Source organism: Pocillopora verrucosa, chromosome 3, assembly GCF_036669915.1.
Source record: "Pocillopora verrucosa isolate sample1 chromosome 3, ASM3666991v2, whole genome shotgun sequence".
Taxonomy (NCBI): Eukaryota; Metazoa; Cnidaria; class Anthozoa; order Scleractinia; family Pocilloporidae; genus Pocillopora; species Pocillopora verrucosa.
In genome coordinates this window covers 10065837-10083109 of record NC_089314.1, presented here as the reverse complement: position 1 = coordinate 10083109, position 17273 = coordinate 10065837, and the positions used below count along the sequence as shown (strand labels likewise).

At 36.8% G+C, this 17273-nt stretch overlaps 2 protein-coding genes across 3 annotated transcripts; one reads left to right on the top strand and one right to left on the bottom strand.

Annotated features, from left to right (window-relative positions):
* Positions 1-8: 8 nt before the first annotated feature.
* Positions 9-4103, bottom strand: LOC136279534 (uncharacterized). Its single transcript, XM_066163476.1, has 4 exons — positions 4010-4103; positions 2676-2799; positions 2149-2563; positions 9-1417 (listed from the first exon to the last, which is right to left on the bottom strand). Exons 1-4 carry the CDS (start codon positions 4101-4103, stop codon positions 626-628), a joined length of 1425 nt encoding a protein of 474 aa, XP_066019573.1. The 3' UTR covers positions 9-625.
* Positions 4104-5202: 1099 nt separating this feature from the next.
* Positions 5203-15160, top strand: LOC131777007 (tRNA (cytosine(38)-C(5))-methyltransferase). Of its 2 annotated transcripts, XM_066164327.1 has the most exons (14): positions 5222-5286; positions 5478-5648; positions 6101-6210; positions 7126-7202; positions 7520-7591; positions 7780-7845; positions 8389-8434; positions 9093-9116; positions 10186-10269; positions 10644-11013; positions 12128-12173; positions 12764-12818; positions 13582-13714; positions 14179-15160. In XM_066164327.1, the coding sequence occupies exons 4-14, from the start codon at positions 7174-7176 to the stop codon at positions 14283-14285; spliced, it is 1032 nt and encodes a 343-aa protein (XP_066020424.1). In that variant the 5' UTR covers positions 5222-5286; positions 5478-5648; positions 6101-6210; positions 7126-7173; the 3' UTR covers positions 14286-15160. The 2 variants fall into 2 exon arrangements, with proteins under 2 accessions (XP_058949211.2, XP_066020424.1); XM_059093228.2 differs by lacking the exon at positions 5478-5648 and having other exon boundaries at positions 5203-5286.
* The last annotated feature ends 2113 nt before the right edge of the window (positions 15161-17273 follow it).

Below are 17273 nucleotides of genomic sequence, written 5' to 3'. Positions count from 1 at the left end.
ATCTTTAATCACTTTTGCGAGTCACGACAAGTCACGGAAATAATAATGTTCAGCCTACCATTAACAGTCTTAAGTACATAAAAAACGCGTGATCAAAAGTTTCGGAAGTCAATATCAAGTACCATTCACCATCGAGCAGCCAAAGAGAGCAAATCGCACGTAAGGAATAATTTCCTTCCCATTTCGCGGCGCGGTAAATATCCACTAATGTTCACCCCCACTTCGGTAAATAATTGTTAACTTATGGTTCCCCAACGAAGCAAGAGTGCAGTCTAACAGCACTCGAAATGACGCCCGCCGAATCTCTCCGTCAAAAATAAACACTTAGCCCTTTTACGATATTTATAAATTAATTTTTCCATATTAAGCCAGCAATTTTTATGACTTGGGTTTATTTGGAGAGGCGTAACGGCATACTTATGCAAATTTCTATGGCTGAGCACTCGTTCTTAAGTTTTGCATCATCCCATTCCTCTGTGTCATAAAGCACAGAGCCCACAAGTTTTGGTCAGGATTTTTACTAATATCCTGAAAGATTCAAGCTAACTTCTATGGTAAACGTTTCAGATTGCTTAAGAATTTAAAGAAATTAATGCTCGCAATTATTAGCATTTACACCGTTTACTTAAAGCGAACTTGCTGGCTCTTGGGACGAGTGTGTGAAATTCTTACACCAAAAGCCTAATATTATAATCAAAACACTAGGGATAGCACTGAAAATTAATCCTTCTTTAAAAAAGTGGCTAACGACCAAAAAAAATAAGACCTGTACGGATATAATCGACATCAATAAAATGAAAAGCAAAGTTAAGTTAATTTTGTCTCGGATATCCCAATCCCTATCTGAGTAATAAAAACCCAATAGGAGGTAGAAAAGGAAAACTGCTGCCGCATGCAATGTTACGACAGGGATAGCCCAGTAAGGCTCTGTTATCATTCCGACCATCATCCATAGAATAGAGTGAATCATTACAAAGCTACTTGGATAAACATGCGCCAGCTTCCACCTTTTCTTTTTTTCTTCTAAGGAGACGCAGCAATAAACGTAACCAAGTATATATGTTAATCCCATGGAAGATAAATAAATAAAAGGGTAAACCATTTTGTATCCTCCCTTACGCGTGCTATAAACAATCGCAATTATGCCAAAAAGTAATCCTACATAGAAGAGAGTAACTGAAAATGTTAATGTCGAACTAACCGCAACATCTTTTTTTTTTTCTTGGAACAGCTGAATAAACAAAACTGTAGCAAAATATCCAGCAATTATAGAGAAAAACCAAAATGCCCAACAAACGTGAGGAAATATCTTTTTGGCTCTTTGTAGCTCGAAGCCAGGAGGCTTTTCTTCCATAACACATTCGACGTGGTTCAGAGCAGGATTTAGTTGGGCTGGAATGACAGCGATGTCCTCGAGCTGCAGAAACAAAACAAAAAGAAAAAGAAACAAAAGAGACATCAATAAACTATCTCCGTGTCATCATCAAAAAGAAGAAAAGTTCGACATTTTTCATCCTGTTTCACCGTAATCTTATTTACATTTTAAATATAATTTGAATACTAACATTTCTTAAAATGAAAACTCTGATTACAGTTGTAACGTCACCTTCAACAATAGCATGCATTCAGTTAAAAAATTTAAGAAAAACCTGCAAAATCATAGCTTATTTATATAACATACTCTGACATTTAGCTATCATTATTTATTGCTTAACAAAGCAACTGACACTTGGTAGAACCATAAAGGAAACTTTTTAAATAAAAAATAGCCTCTATTTTGCGCGAAAATTTACACGAACACTATCTGTTCAAAGATGCGAACAGCTTTCCGAGAGCGAGGCTTGAAGAAAACTGTGAACTGTGTCGTAAATAGAATGTTGTACTGCAAGTGATTTAAAGTGTTTCGTATAACGTAATTTAAGTACTGTAAGTAACTGTTTGTTTGGCAAGTAACATAAGTAGATTGTTGTTCTGTTGGCGGTGTAACTGAGTAGCCTGTATTGTAATTAGCGTAAATAGTGTTCTGTAGGTAGAGTTTGTGAGGAGACCTGCATTGTAAGAAATGTATGTAGTAAATATATGTATCTTATTATAATCTTACAATATCTAAAATCTTAATGTAAAGTTTGATTCATATTCTGGACTTACCGTCGACAAAAATTGAACGAGTTTTTGTTCTGATGCCTCTGAGTTGCAAAATGTAGGAATTGTTATGTGTAGGATCTCTTGTCTTCTGTCCGGCCATATTGAACCCAGCGAATACAAACTTATGGCTAGCAAGCTCAAATATCGGTCGCTTACATACAAACATGAGCGGCTCCAAATAAACTTCCGTAAGGATACTTGAGTAAGATTCGTAGAAGAGTTTGTAAAATGTACCCAGATGTTTATAATTTTAGACGATAGCTCCTCTGAGGGATAAACGGCACGGGATATGTTGAAGTAGTTGTCAAACGGAGGCTTCGTCGAGGTAAGCGTGTCTTGAATTTCGTAATCATATTTAAGACAGTGTTTGTTCCTCTCTAGCTGGTTTTGAAGGCCCGACGAGGAAAAATTTGTTTGTCTGGAGGCAGAGGCAAAATTTGTATCAGATTGTACGAGTAAAATCAGCCCAATTAAGAAGATGGCCATGGCAGTAAATAGATATTAGGTCGCAATGAGATCCCTTTTCTTACCCAACGACTTTATGAGACGTGACTTCTCTGAAAGCTACTATATATAGAAAAATATTCACCGAGCTACATTCCAACCTTTTACGCGCTGAATAATTAGTTTTACGGCAATGTATTTCGGAAATGACTTCAAACGAGATGACTGTTAGGTACTACGTGGTCACTGTTTCGTCTTGCATAAGAGGAAGTTTGTAATCTCCTCATAAGAGGCATTGATCACGATATTGGCTCTGTCGGTTGGCTAATTACCCTTTTCTTGCAAAAAACGCTTGAGGATATTTTATGATGATTCCATTTGAATAAATTCCAACAGTTCAAGAGAGAATAAGTGATCCAGTTTGAATGAGAGGTTCTATTTAAATCGGATATTTGGAACAAAGCAAAAGAAAAAAACAAAAAACAGAGCAATAGCCTCGGGCACCCTGTTGCAAACGGGAAGTAGTTCAGAGTTCTCTCTTATATTTCTTTTATCAAAGAAATGTGTCCACACCAAGCTACATTCCAACCTTTTACGCGCTGAGTAGTTAGTTTTATGGCCAAATATTTCGGAAACGACTTCAAACGAGGTCACTGTTGGCTTCAACGTAGTCACTGTTTCCTCTTACATAAGAGGCATTGATCACGATATTGGCTCTGTCGGTTGGCTAATTACTCTCTTTTTTTACAGAAAACGCTTCATCATGATTCCATTTGAATAAATTCAAGCATTTCAAGAAAGTATAAGTGATCCAGTTTAAATGAAAGGTTATATTTAAATAGGCTATTTGGAACAAAGAAAAGACAAAAACAAAAAACAAAAAACAGAGCAATAGCCTCTGGCACCCTGTTGCAAACGGGAAGTAGTTCAGAGTTCTCTCTTATATTTCTTTTATTAAAGAAATGTGTCCACACCAAGCTACATTCCAACCTTTTACGCGCTTGATAGTTAGTTTTATGGCCAAATATTTCGGAAATGGCTTCAAACGAGGTCACTGTTGGCTTTAACGAAGTCACTATTCCTCTTGCATAAGAGCAAGTTTGTAATTTCTTCCTAGAGGGCATTGATCACGATATTGGCTCTGTCGGTTGGCTAATTACTCTTTTTTTTTTTTTACAGAAAACGCTTTATCATAATTCCATTTGAATAAATTCAAGCATTTCAAGAAAGTTTTAGTGATTCAGTTTAAATGAAAGGTTCTATTTGAATCGGCTGTTTGGAACAAAGCGAAAGAAAAAAACAAAAAACAGAGCAATAGCCTCGGGCACCCCGTTGCAAACGGGAAGTAGTTCAGAGTTCTCTCTTATTTTTCTTTTATTAAAGAAATGTGTCCACACCAAGCTACATTCCAACCTTTTACGCGCTTGATAGTTAGTTTTACGACCAAATATTTCGGAAACGACTTCAAGCGAGGTCACTGTGGGCTTCAACGTGGTTACTGTTGGCTTCAACATGGTCACTGTTTCCTCTTGCATAAGAGCAAGTTTGTAATCTCTTCATAAGAGGCATTAATAACGATATTGGCTCTGTCGGTTGGCCAATTACTCTTTTTTTGATAGAAAACGCTTGAGGATATGTTATCATGATTACATTTCAATAAATCCCAGCAGTTCAAGAAAGTGTTAGAAATCCAGTTTAAATAAAAGGTTCTATTATTTTAAATTGGCTATAATGGAACAAAGCGAATTAAAAAAACAAACAAACAAAACAAAACAGAGCAACACCCTCAAGCCCACTGTTGCAAACTAAAAGAATTTCAGAGTTGTCTCTCATCGATATTGTCTCTGCAACTGAGCCGGTTTATTTAGGCTGGTGCAGCTACATTTATCAACCGTTTTTCCGCACTACTTTCCATTAGCTACTAGTAGCTCAACAGGAGTTGCTTCGCTTTGGCTATAACGTTGACTGACTATTTTAATTTGAGAGGTTTCAGCACAGCTCAATGAGTTATCGACAACCTGTGCTTGAAAGAAAATTAGCAGCTATGACAACCGATAAGTCAACAAAAAATGCAACGAGGCGACAAGGGAGGTTGATTAAATTGTCAAAATATAACTAAATATTGTAGTACCACGAGTTGATAATCCGTTTCTCCTCTTAAAAAGCTCCATGACATGAACCTGGGTAGCCTGTGGTTCTCCACACAATTTTTGAAATTTTCCGAGAAGGTCTTACTGGCTTGAGTCACAATGCACAAAGATACAAATCTATATTGAGAAAAGCAGGTAATTTAGTGTTAACGACTGAGTTAAAAACCTAAATTAACCACCGTAAAGGGTAAAAAAGCTGATGTTTCGAGCGTTAGCCCTTCGTCAGAGCGATTGATTACATTGAGAGAAGGCCTCGAACTTCGCGAGCTTTTGATTTAAGCCCGTGCCTAATTTCAGTGGCTTAAAACTCGTTTCCCATGCCCTATGTGCAGGCGAATCGGATCTAATCTATCTTAATCCCAAGAACTGACAGAAAATGGCGCAAACACCGTTAGTTTGAGGGCTTGAGAGGACACTTTGTGTTGTTTACGTGACATATACATAATTGCACGTAAGGCCTGGTTACATTAAATCAAAATGGCGGACGAATCTCTTCGAGTTGTCGAGTTTTACAGTGGAATCGGTGGAATGCACTTTGCTTTGAAAGGTAACACATTTCAGAGAAAGCGGTAATGTTAAAACGACTATTGAATCTGTTCTCACCATCAATTAAGGTGATTTCGAAACTCTCACCTCTCATGTCGTCTTCTAAGAAAATTGATCAAAACAGAATCGTCACTTCTCTTTTTGCTGGCTCAGATGAACATGCTGTGGCCAAAATGTTTCTTCCATTTGCAGGCACATTAGTTTCCATCTCGCATCACGCTGCCAGTCAGTCAGTTCCTCTGTTTTCCTCCAATGGTTGACGAAATGAAAGCGTTCACAACATCTTGATCAAACGTTGACTTGACAACTGCAGAAGTGTTTAGGGATTGAAAAGAAGGAAGAAGAAGTTCAAGCTTTATACTTGTGTGTATTAAAATGAATGAATCTCAAGCAAGAATCATCGGATGTTGACAAGATATTTTTCAAGTGTCCAATTGTAATCATGACCAGTTTTAATTCACCAAATCGCGATCGTTTGATGCCTAAAGTATAAAATAAATTACAAAATCTACACTCAAGTAAATCTGGTGACGTTCAGGCATAGGACACTAGGAAAACATTTCGTGGAAATTGTTCAGAGAATTTTCTCTCAAACCACTTGGAATATCTGATAAGCTTCTTGTGCTTCCTTTCTCTGTTTACATCTCTTTGAGATGTGACTTTCAGACCAGGGTTTTTGTGCTGTTGCCTTTTATTTGTAATTACAATTTTTTCTACAGGTGAGCTAAAATACACTAAGTGACTGCTACATGTGCTACATGTTGTTCTATCTCCACTCTAATACAACTTTAATGTTCCTGTTTTCATGCCTGCAGGATGTGGGTTTGCTGGTGAAGTAAATGCAGCCTTAGAGATAAACACCACAGCAAATCAAGTGTACCAATTAAACTTTGCTGACACAAAACTGCTGCAAAAGAATATAGAGGTTAGTGTGCATGATTTTATAACAAGTGGTAAAATGTTCTGTATGCCTGGAAAGTGCCAGAGGAAGTGGACAGAAATTTCAGCCAATCAATGTTTTAGATAAATTTTTGCAATGAATCACAAGAAGTAACCTGTAGAGTGATACATTTCCAGTATTGCAGGATTGGTACATTGATCTCAAGGTGCATTAGCATTGGAAAATCAAATGAGTTAGATAGGAGGAATGAAGATGCTTTATTTCAGATATCTGAAACTCTAACTGATCGGTTTCTTATGGTTAGGCTTTGTTTGTTTCCAAAGGAGAAAAATCAATCTTTAGAGATCAGATATCCAAGACAGTGGATTTGAGTTTAAGATCTTTGAAATGCCAGGCTTATGCAGTACAGATTACATGTACTGCAGTACCCCCAGGTGCATCAAGTGCGTGTAATGCTGCGGTACATGCAAGCAGTACTGTATATCCAAAGTAGTGATGTGTACTCCACTCAAATTTTAGATACTCAGAAAAGAATAAGCCTGCAGTGTATACAAAAGAAATAGATTGCTTTGATTCATAATTTTTAGTAAGTTTTTAAATTGCTGGGGTGATTAGATTAATGAAGTTCCTCATTTTATATCTGACTTTTCCTGATTATCTGATGTCTTAAAGAGTTATAGCTGTTTAAAGATGATGATAAACTTGTCTTGAAAATACCACATGTAGGTGTCTTCATTTCCTTCTTCAAAAGATAAAGGAGAATGGAAAATTATCTGTAAGGTGGTAATCTTAATTTATAGGTCAAACATGAGGGATTTGCAGTTGAATGTGTACTTTGGAAACTAAGTTCAGGAATTTTCTCTCCACAATTACATTGTAATTGATCTATGTACCTCACAGAAGAACAGTAGATTCTGTGTATCGTTAATTTTTTTTAAGGGCATTACAGTCAAGGAGCTGGATCGTTTATCTGCTGATGTTTTCCTGATGTCACCCCCTTGTCAGCCATTTACAAGGTATGTGTACTGTACATTAATGCAAAGGTACCATACATGGACATGCAAGAGAATCTGGAGTTTCAACCATATAATCCTAAAAATTGGCACTCAAAATGCCAAACTGTTTAGATATGGGATGTGTTAATTTTCAGTTTTTATTAGCAGCAAGGGTTTAATATTTCATTGGTATATATGCAGTTCTTTTTGTTATAAATTTGTGGTTTCTTTTCATGTTACACAACTTGATCTTTTCTGGTAGATTAGGGATTAGGGGGATCTGATACACAATGTATTTTATTTCTGAAATATTCATGAGGTACTTTCTTAACTTGTAGGGTTGGTCTTCAAGGTGCATCCAGTGATCCAAGATCAAGAAGTTTTCTTCACATTCTTGGACTCCTACCTCAGTAAGTTCATATAGTTGTTATGTGTATGCTTAATAAGATTATTTGATTTAAAATCAGTGACACAAAATTGCCAAAAGAAATTTGTTGGTGTGATATAGGTCATTACGCAGAGCTATCCTCCAAAATTTTTAGGCCTGCATGTTCAGTGTAGCCTGGCTACTGTGTAACTATTTTTTTTTCAATGATAGACTATCAAAAGTGCCAGACTACATCCTAATGGAAAATGTAAAAGGATTTGAAACTTCAGATACAAGGTAATTACTAGGTAATTTTGAATGCCTTTTTCCTTTGAGCTAATGAATGATCAAATTAAGTTATATGTCTATGGTGTTAACATGTATATGAGAGAAAATTTTAAAAAATGAAAAATTTAAATCGAGATGTGCCATTTATCAGCTTTCTTAGACTAGAGCAAATAAAAGATTACTCTAAAATTAATGATAATTACTAGTATACTTTAAGCACTAGTACTAATGATAATAATTATAATAACATTAATTGACGATGGGGCTTTGCAGGGCCAATACAAACAAATTGACATAAACGTTGTAAATAAACACGATGATAATGTTTTAAATATCCCAACTGACCAGTTGGCTATGTAAAAAGTAAAGCCAAGGAGTTGACTTTGTAGCAACCAAGAACAAGTCCAGTGAGTAGCAGGATGGAGGGCTTGAACACCAAATTACAAGACCAGTGCCCTCAGTTACACTTCTTCCCCTACATGTATGGAAGCATTGTGGTTTATTTTGTTTGATATGTTGTTTATCATGGCATACTATTTTTTTTTTCTTCAGAGAGTATTTTCTTGAAACACTAAACACTTGTGGTTATAATTATCAGGTACATACAGGCATTCTTATTTTGTATAATGGTACATTAACTAGTCGAGTATTAATACATCTACAACCATAGATGTTGGCAAACCTATTTTGAAACAAAAATAAGTTCCTAGTCCTGCCAGGTCTCAAATTAACAGAAGAAAAATCTTTAAGTTTAAAGTAAAAAGAAAAAGGCATATGAAATAGCTAGTGGGCTTAAAGGAAGCCTGTTCAACTCACTTATGGTCTTTTCTATTGTCTTTTAGGAAGTAAGTGGGCTATAATAGGTCAGTTTAGCAGCCCATATGTCACTGTACAGCAAGCTAAATGCAAAGTTTTTTCAAAGTTAAATATTTGCCCTCTATTTGAGCTCAGAAGTATGCATATAATAAATACTTACTAACTTCATTTTGCCAGTCCAAAATTTAAAATTAACAGAACCTCTTTTCTTTCTCCTGTATTCCCATCACTTGTCTGATTTATATTGTATCGATATTGTGAGGAGAAATTCTGTCTTGGTCACTCATGGGAGTTAAAGGATTCGCTAAAGTTAAGTCCACAACCTATCTAGATTATTTTTCATAGGCTGAATAATTTGGTAAACAATTCTAATATTTGAGCATACTCAGGTAGCATGTAATTATCATATCAGCCAACATATCATCCTTTTTTTCCCATAGGAGTTCTTACTGTCTCCAGTTCAGGTATTGTATACATTGTTTTATGCCAAAAGAATGAATAATGTCTTCGGAAATTGGCAACTTTTGTCACGTGGTACAAAATCACTGGGAATATTTGACTTTAAGTTAACAATCGCCATTTAGGTCGATGTTTGCCCTTCGATTATTTCTGTCGAAAAGAAGAAAGCCAGCTCAAGAGTTTTACTTTTTCATCTATATTACTTTACATTGCAGAAAAAACGAACTTATTTTGGTAGTGACATTAAAAAGCTGATCTCAAATGCTACGCGGGAAAGTACAACAAATTTCATAAAATTTTGCTGTCAACGTGCGATACGAAAAATAATGGCAGGGTTAAAGATAAATAAAACCCCTTCTGGCTCGCTGGTACGTCGGCTGATAATTTCGTTTGCTTAGAGATTGTCCTCAAAATTTCACATTTGCCCTCGAATCTTTGCTTCTTGGCCAAATATTCATTTTTCAGACAATCTCTCAGCTGCGAACATTATCAGCTGACATGTCAGCCGCCTGAAGGGGTTTATGAACTAAACAATCGTTTGCATTACTTTTGCAACTTTTGCTCAGTTCTGTATCAGGCCCGACCAAAGTTTTTGGTGTATTCAATTACTGACGGTCTTTTCAAATCATGTTTAAGCTATTTTTGTACCATAATGAGGGTGTAAAAATGTCAAACTCATTAAAAATGTTTGGTGTTGAGTACGTAGACAAGAGCCAGTAACTCTTAACGCAAAAAGTTATCTCAGGATGTTTTAGTATTCCACGATTCTCCTGTCTTTCTCCTTAGTCCCCAGTCCCTGACCCGACCTGAGCCATCTACGTGTAACCTTTTTTATTCTCTCCTCTAGTTACAAACACATTTCCCTGTAAATTGGTTATGAGAATTTGGTGTTAGATCATGATAACAACTTCTACCTGATAAGTTTGAGTATTCTCATTACCTGTTTGCTGGATAATATACAGATATTAAAGGGAGAGGTTACATGTTAGTCACTTGTAGGAGTTGAAGGATTAAAGTACTGTAAAGTATTTTTAGTGTACATCTAATAACATTGTTGCACTGTTACATTTGCAGTTTGGAATCCCCAACTCTCGTCTAAGGTACTATCTTTTGGCAAAGAGGAGACCCCTTCGATTTTGCTTCCCAACACGTAATGAGGTAAACAGATTGCAAACTACTTATGTGGGCTTTAACCACCATGGCGACATTTTCTAGAATACTAAAATTGATATTAGAACGTTAGTTTTTCACATTAAAGCAACATACGGTATATTTACAACAAGATTTGACTAAAATCTTTGAACAGACCCACCTCTGGTTATGTTACGGAGCTCAAAGCACACAGGTCTCACGTCACGATTCGGTTCTTGCTACCAGCTGTTTATGTTTCTCCATAGCCTCCATTTTAACTCGTTCACCACACTCCTACATAGCTAATATGTCTACAGAGACACAAGTTGACAGTCGGTAACGTTTTTTTTTTGGTCGACAGTTGATAAATAAGACTTGGTTTGCTTTTCTATCTTTGACAGATTATGGAGAGCTTTCCAGACATGTATCTCCATGCCGAAAATCGATATCACTGTCAATGCAGTGGTTGTGGAAATGACCCAATGACAACAGGGTATGAAGTAGATGTGGATGATCACGAGCAGTCATCTGCGACAGCGTGCACTGTTGAAATGAATCAAAGATTACCTCATAACCCCGCCTGCTCGAAATGCTTTAGGACAAGAAATGAACGATATTCAGAAGTACTCGCAATGGAATCAAGTAGTCAAGTTTACGAGCTGAAAAATTGTCGGCGAATTGGTGACTACCTAGAGAATGGTAAAGATGATAATTACTTCGAAGAGTTTCTTCTACCGGAGAAGGTTCTGTGTAAATTTGCACTCCTTTTAGGTAAGAGCATGACACATTGAGACAAAGCTTATCCTTTAGTAAAACGTCGTCCTGTAATGACTGAAGATTAGTTAAAGCGGTTTTTGAAGTTCTGTAAGATACCCATTTGCCAACGGGCTCGAATCCGAGTCTAGAGGTCCGGCAGTGCGCCTTGGCCGGGGCAGTCTGGGTTTCGCTCTTGGAAAGGTACAAATTCTTCTTTCTTCTCACAGAGGCTCTCTCCACTCAGAAATATAAATAGTAGCCGGCAAACTGTCGGCGCAACTTGCAACGAATTATTCAGGCTTACCTGTGATTGACTGGCATCTTATCCAGGCGGATTACAGTATGTAGAAGAACAGCACAGTTGTTACAACAGCAACTGGAGTTACAACCTTAATCTAGCCTTTTACCTGGGCTCAAGAAAAGAAAGAACTGAAATCATTTCCAGAACTGGCTTTCCCTAATGTTACAGCTAGACATAGTCTTCTGTTACTACTCTCTTCAGAACAGGGAAAAACAAATCATGACGCAAATCATGGGTTAACGTGGATTTAGTCTCAAAATTATTACACTCAGCTGTAGCGGACTTATCGCAAGCACAGCGACGGTCGGTATTATTGAATCCGCAGGGTCAAGCAAACATGACATTCAACAAGGGAATTGAACGAAGCAACCAAGAAGCATCAATTTCCGTCACACCAGTTTACTCCAAGGACTTTCATGCTATTGAGACCGGGACAAACTCTGATATTTAATGGGTCGTAGTACATCAACGGTTTGGCCCGAATAGTTTTATTAGAGATGCATCCAGTTTTCAGTGAATTTTCATCAATTAATGACCTTACAATAAAATAAAGTCTTCATAAATCGATTACAAAAGGTTCCCGCCTATACGTGAAAACACCTTTATCGGTGAAACCTTTTTTCACATGGGAAGATATCAATGTTCACCGCAAATTATTCAGCTTTTCAGCTTCAAAATATAAGCTGCCACTTAATACATCCATCATCTTTCTTCATCCTTCTCTTTCTTATGAATGCATTGTTTGCTTGAATTTCTAGAAACATAACATGTCAGTCTTACAAATATTACTGCCTCTGTAACTGTTTATTATCTTATTTTACTTTACAGACATCGTCGATCCTCAATCTGAGCGTTCCTGTTGCTTCACGAAAGCGTAAGTGTTTTTAAACACAACAATTACAAGATTTTCCTTTGACTTTCAGATCTTTATAAGGAACAAATACACAAAGCAAGCACAAAAAGCAAAGAGACAAGGAAAGCCAGCACGTACCATGACCATCAACTTGAATTGTTCTTTAGCAGTCCGGGAATGCATAGGTTTGCCTCACTTAACTCTTGGATTGGTCTTGAAAACTTACCTCTTTTTTCTTTTCGACCAATCAGCTCGGTGCCACACATAAACCAATAGCGGCTTGGTAACCTGCATTTTCCGCGCGTCAGGGAGTTTGCTTGTCTTTACTTTGAGTTTTATTGGGTCCTTGTTGTATTTATTTTTGTTGTGAGTGGGCGTTGTGATAACTTTGGTTCTGGTTTTACGACACACAGTCAGAATGCATTCTACATGCCAATCAGATCATGTAACTGGTTGAAGGTGTACGGAAAAACTGGTTCGAATGCTAAGTATACTTGGAGTGGCCATAGTATTTTGTTTAGTTTAAATGTCGTGTTTAATGCCCCATGCATCGTCTTTTCGCTGAAACTGCGATTAATCTCATTTTTTCTCCTTTTTTTTCCTGTGCATAGTTATGGACATTATGCTGAAGGAACTGGCTCAGTGCTCAAAATGGCAAATATAGATGTGAGTTTTCTTCTTTAAAATGTTTTTCATCTGTTATTTCTTTCTCCTCCTATTTTAACTTAAAGAAAGAAACTGAAAGGAGAGAGGATAAAGCAAAGAACTAAACATTTATTTTGTACCCACACATTTCACCCTTAACAGTGACTTCGATCGCCCCACACGAATCAAGTACAGTACTTGGTCACAATTTTGGACAAAATCTTTGGTAACGCTTGGAACTGAATCTCAGAATTTGTTCAAATACAATGCAATATGGTGTTCCCTCTCATGGGTTGCCCTTCTCCTCTTCTCAGCGTGATACTTTAGGTTATGCATCATATGCTTATGAAATGCAATATTTTAGTATGGGGTTATTGGAATAAATCATAATGGAATTGTTTGATTAAGATTTTGGAGAATTGACTTTTCCTCATGTAGGACTGAGACAAAGGGAAACTGAAGACACTAAATGGTGTTAATTAATGTTTGTTTATCACGAAAATCGTGTCCAAAGATTTTTTGTTTACTTTACTTGTATACTCATTTTTAGCGCAGGAGTTTGCTGGAAAAGAAAGACGTTTCAATTATCAAATTACACACAAAACTATCGTTTCTTTCGTAATTCGAACGCTTTCAAAATTGGCAGTTTCCCACACAGAGCTAAGTCATCTTTTGGCGATCGAAGATCTGTATGTACGATGTTTATGGTGCATCCAGACCAAGTTACCGTCTTCCTATCACGAAAGACTGTATCAATGTAACAGACATTTGTTATCCTTCGTAGGACTCAGATATCTTCAGAAGATACCAGGATCTTACAGATGATAAACAAAAAGCAGAGCTTTTGTCAATATTGAAATTGAGGTATTTTACCCCACGTGAGGTGGCAAATCTGCATGGCTTCCCCTTCGAGTTTCGTGAGTATTATCAATCATTTGTTTTTTACTTTCAATCATGATGACACACGCATCTTATGTCTTTATTTCCCATCCAAAAAACAGCGACAATAACAGAATACAAAACCTAACACAAAGCACTCACAAAAAGTGCAGTAAATTGTCAATGATTTAGGAAACGAAGGAACGTTATATTTACATGCCTTCATCCTAGTATAATTTATTAGACGGAATACCTGCAAGAACATTTCTTATTGATTGCTCGCTATGTATCTTATTAGTTTGCCAACCATCTCTCTCTCTTTCTTGTTTTAATAGGTTCCCGAATACATTTTACGCCTATTTTTTGTCATCGGTTAACTTACATGATACAAAAACCAACTGCCTTCCATTTTAGAATCTACGATCCCTTAGGGACTGAAGTCGCCGTATTGTTACTTGGAGCTTTACTTACCGTCATTCACTTTTTTTGTTTACTTTATCAGGTTTCCCTTCGTCTTTGTCCATCAAACAACAATATCGCCTGCTAGGAAACAGCCTCAATGTTCTGGTGGTGTCTGAGTTACTGAACTGTCTCTTCCACGCGCCATAATTTTTCAAAGAGACAGACTGGAGATTGTTCGTGTCTGTGCGGAAAGAAAACGATGATGCTTTGAAGAAACTGTCACAGTGACATTAGTTATTTACGGAAACAAGAGAGAAGACGTGCTCTACAAATCGAACATTTTTTTTTATCTGGACTGGATTTAGAGTCAAGGGTTTTTTTTCTTTTTTACTGTTTTGAGGGCAGGCTTTCTTTTTTTTTACATACCAAATACGGGGGGTGGGGGCATCACTGATAAGGTGCAGAGCATAGTGTGAGTGAAATTGATGGTGAACATTACTTGATTGTGTTTAAAAGTGACGGTAAAAATTACAGTGGCTGTAGGGGCGGCCAAGAGAATGACACCTTTAGTAGTGTGATATTCAGAAGAGGATGAATCCAACTGTCGCAAGAAAGAACTCCGAGCTGAGTGCTCCTTGTAGGAGTGTAATATACTACCGTTCCGATTAGTAGTTCGGATCATACGAAGATCCGATGTACTAATCGGGACGGTGGTAGATTACTGAGCAAGGGATTATAAACTGTTTATAATCTCTTGAACTGGGTTGTGGGAGATTCGTGGTAGGCTAGGCCGTTGAACTATGTAAATTCCACGCAGATTTGCAGCATATTCTATAAAGTAGGGGATGATCTACTTACTGAGGGTCACTCATACAATACGAAAACATAGGGCAGAAATAAGACGAGATACTCCGATGTGCCTTGTAATCCAGCCAATTAAATATCGAGTACGAAAAAAGATCTTAGCCTCTTTGACCAGTGATGTGAATGGGACTACAGGGTTGGTTAACTTTTTAAAATCAGTAAGCTTTTAGTGCATTCGTAAAGCTTGCAAGTGGGTTGTAGGAGTACTAACTCGTGAAAACGGCTGAAAGCTCGCAAATTTAAATTGCGTGGGCGTGTGCTAATCTCTATAGATTCAGAACTATTCTAAACAATCTAAACTTCCCAATCATTTATTTGGTAACCACGTGTGGTCGCAGAAAAAAAAGATGTAAGTGGTCAGGAGCTTCCAAACTAACCTTCTACACCGCTGTTTTAATTTTTGATATTTGCCGCCTTACAAAACAACTCTCTCTGCTAACTGTGATAGAATTATAGATCAGATTTGCTACAACAGTAGCTTGTCACAGTTGTGTTTCTAAACAAACCAAGTCGTTTGTAAAAGGCCAGAATGATGGCTTGAACATGGGTCGTTTTACCTCCGGAGCACTTTTTCTTTCCTCGTTTATTTCTAAATGATAGTTGTCTTGGGGCGGTTCGAGAGGAAGGAGGTTGGCGAGATTTGTCCTTCGACGCGCAGCAGTTTTTTCAAAACAAACGTGTTTAAAAATTTTTCGTTAATCTTTAGCCGCCTTTTCATGCAATCTTTATCTTTTACTCGTGCAGACTGATACACAAACAAACAAAAGATGGTGTATTTTTGAAAAGCAAGAACAAGGAGGGCTGCCTGCTCAGAATTGTGCAGCGCGTATTTGTTTAATAAGGAGAGTAAAATTATCTTCGACGAAAGAATACAATTATATGAAAATTAAGAGAAAATTGAAAAAATTCTCAACGGTTAAGGGGCCCTCAAAAATAAACATAAGTACAAAAATCAAAACAGAAGTTCTAGAAAGTAAAAACGTTTTTTAAATCACCTGTCTAGATTTGCGTCAACAAAGTAAAATGGTTATTAACACAAAGTAAATTAGGTAGATTTTTCCATATTTAACATCTATAGGAAATTGAAAATTACTAAATCCGCTCCCGCAAAGTGAAAACCCCGGAATGTGATTCCTTTGATAATAAGAAACAAAAGCGACATGACAGAAGTTATTTACACTTTGCAATCTGAAAAAAACACCATTGATGGAAAAATTGGATCGATTTGCATAGAAGATGACTTTAATTCTCACCTAAAAAAGAATTTTGTTCATTGATACTCAAAATTTGTTCCTATATATTTTTCTTACAAGCTTATGCATTTTTTTTAAATTGGACGATTGAAACTCGTATTTGGTATAAAAGGCTTTGTTATATTTGGTACTACCTCATTATTTATTCGGCATAATCTTTTTTCCAATTCATAAAATTATGGAGTAATTTTTATATATTTCTGATATTCGTAGAGGGAGCACGAGATGCCGTTAAACGATTGTGCTCAAATGCTCGGTAAAGAATCCAATTTTGAAAGAAATGGTATCTGCTAGTGATGTGATGTCAAGAAGGTTGTCAATCGCAATGAACTGTATGCCATTATTTTCCACCAAAATACAGGAAGTTAAATAAATCTGCATTAGTTCAATTACTACACGTAAACAAATTTTCCGTACCACCTGATATGAGAAAACAAAAATCAAAATTTCCACTCTACAAGGATGCGATTATCAACTGAAGCGATACCTAGTATGTTGTTTATAGCCGTCACGCAAGTTATTGATTTGGATATTAAAATGCTCAATAATTGTTGTTTTAAAACAAGACTTATTCAAGCAAGTCTGATTTGAATTTGAATGAAGGGGTTTGAATAAATGGGTATTGATCTAAACTGGAGACGTTGGTTTGAGTACAAAAGAAGTTCCTTTGACGGCTGTTGAATTTACACCGTTAAATAGCAGCTTTTCCCGATGCAGATCAAATCAGCGGTTTAAACGGGGCCCATGGTGACAGGACGATATCAAAAGGAACGTAAATAGAGCCGGACGTCAAAACCAAATGAAATTTTTTTTCAGGCAAAGCTTAATACCTAATATTATAGTAACGAGAAGGTCTGGGAAAGTGATCCCCCTGATATTAAAAAAATGTTTTTATATCATGTCGAGTATTTTAAATTACCTTTTTTATTTTTGCACGCCAAATTTAATCGAACTTACGCCTCGCATGTTTTGCGTCAGACAGAAGGAAAACAGAAGGAGATCCCGTGGGTTTTGTAACAACACAGTAAATTCTTGAAACCTTCAAAAGCCTTTCCAGCCCGTCATTGGAGAATTTTGT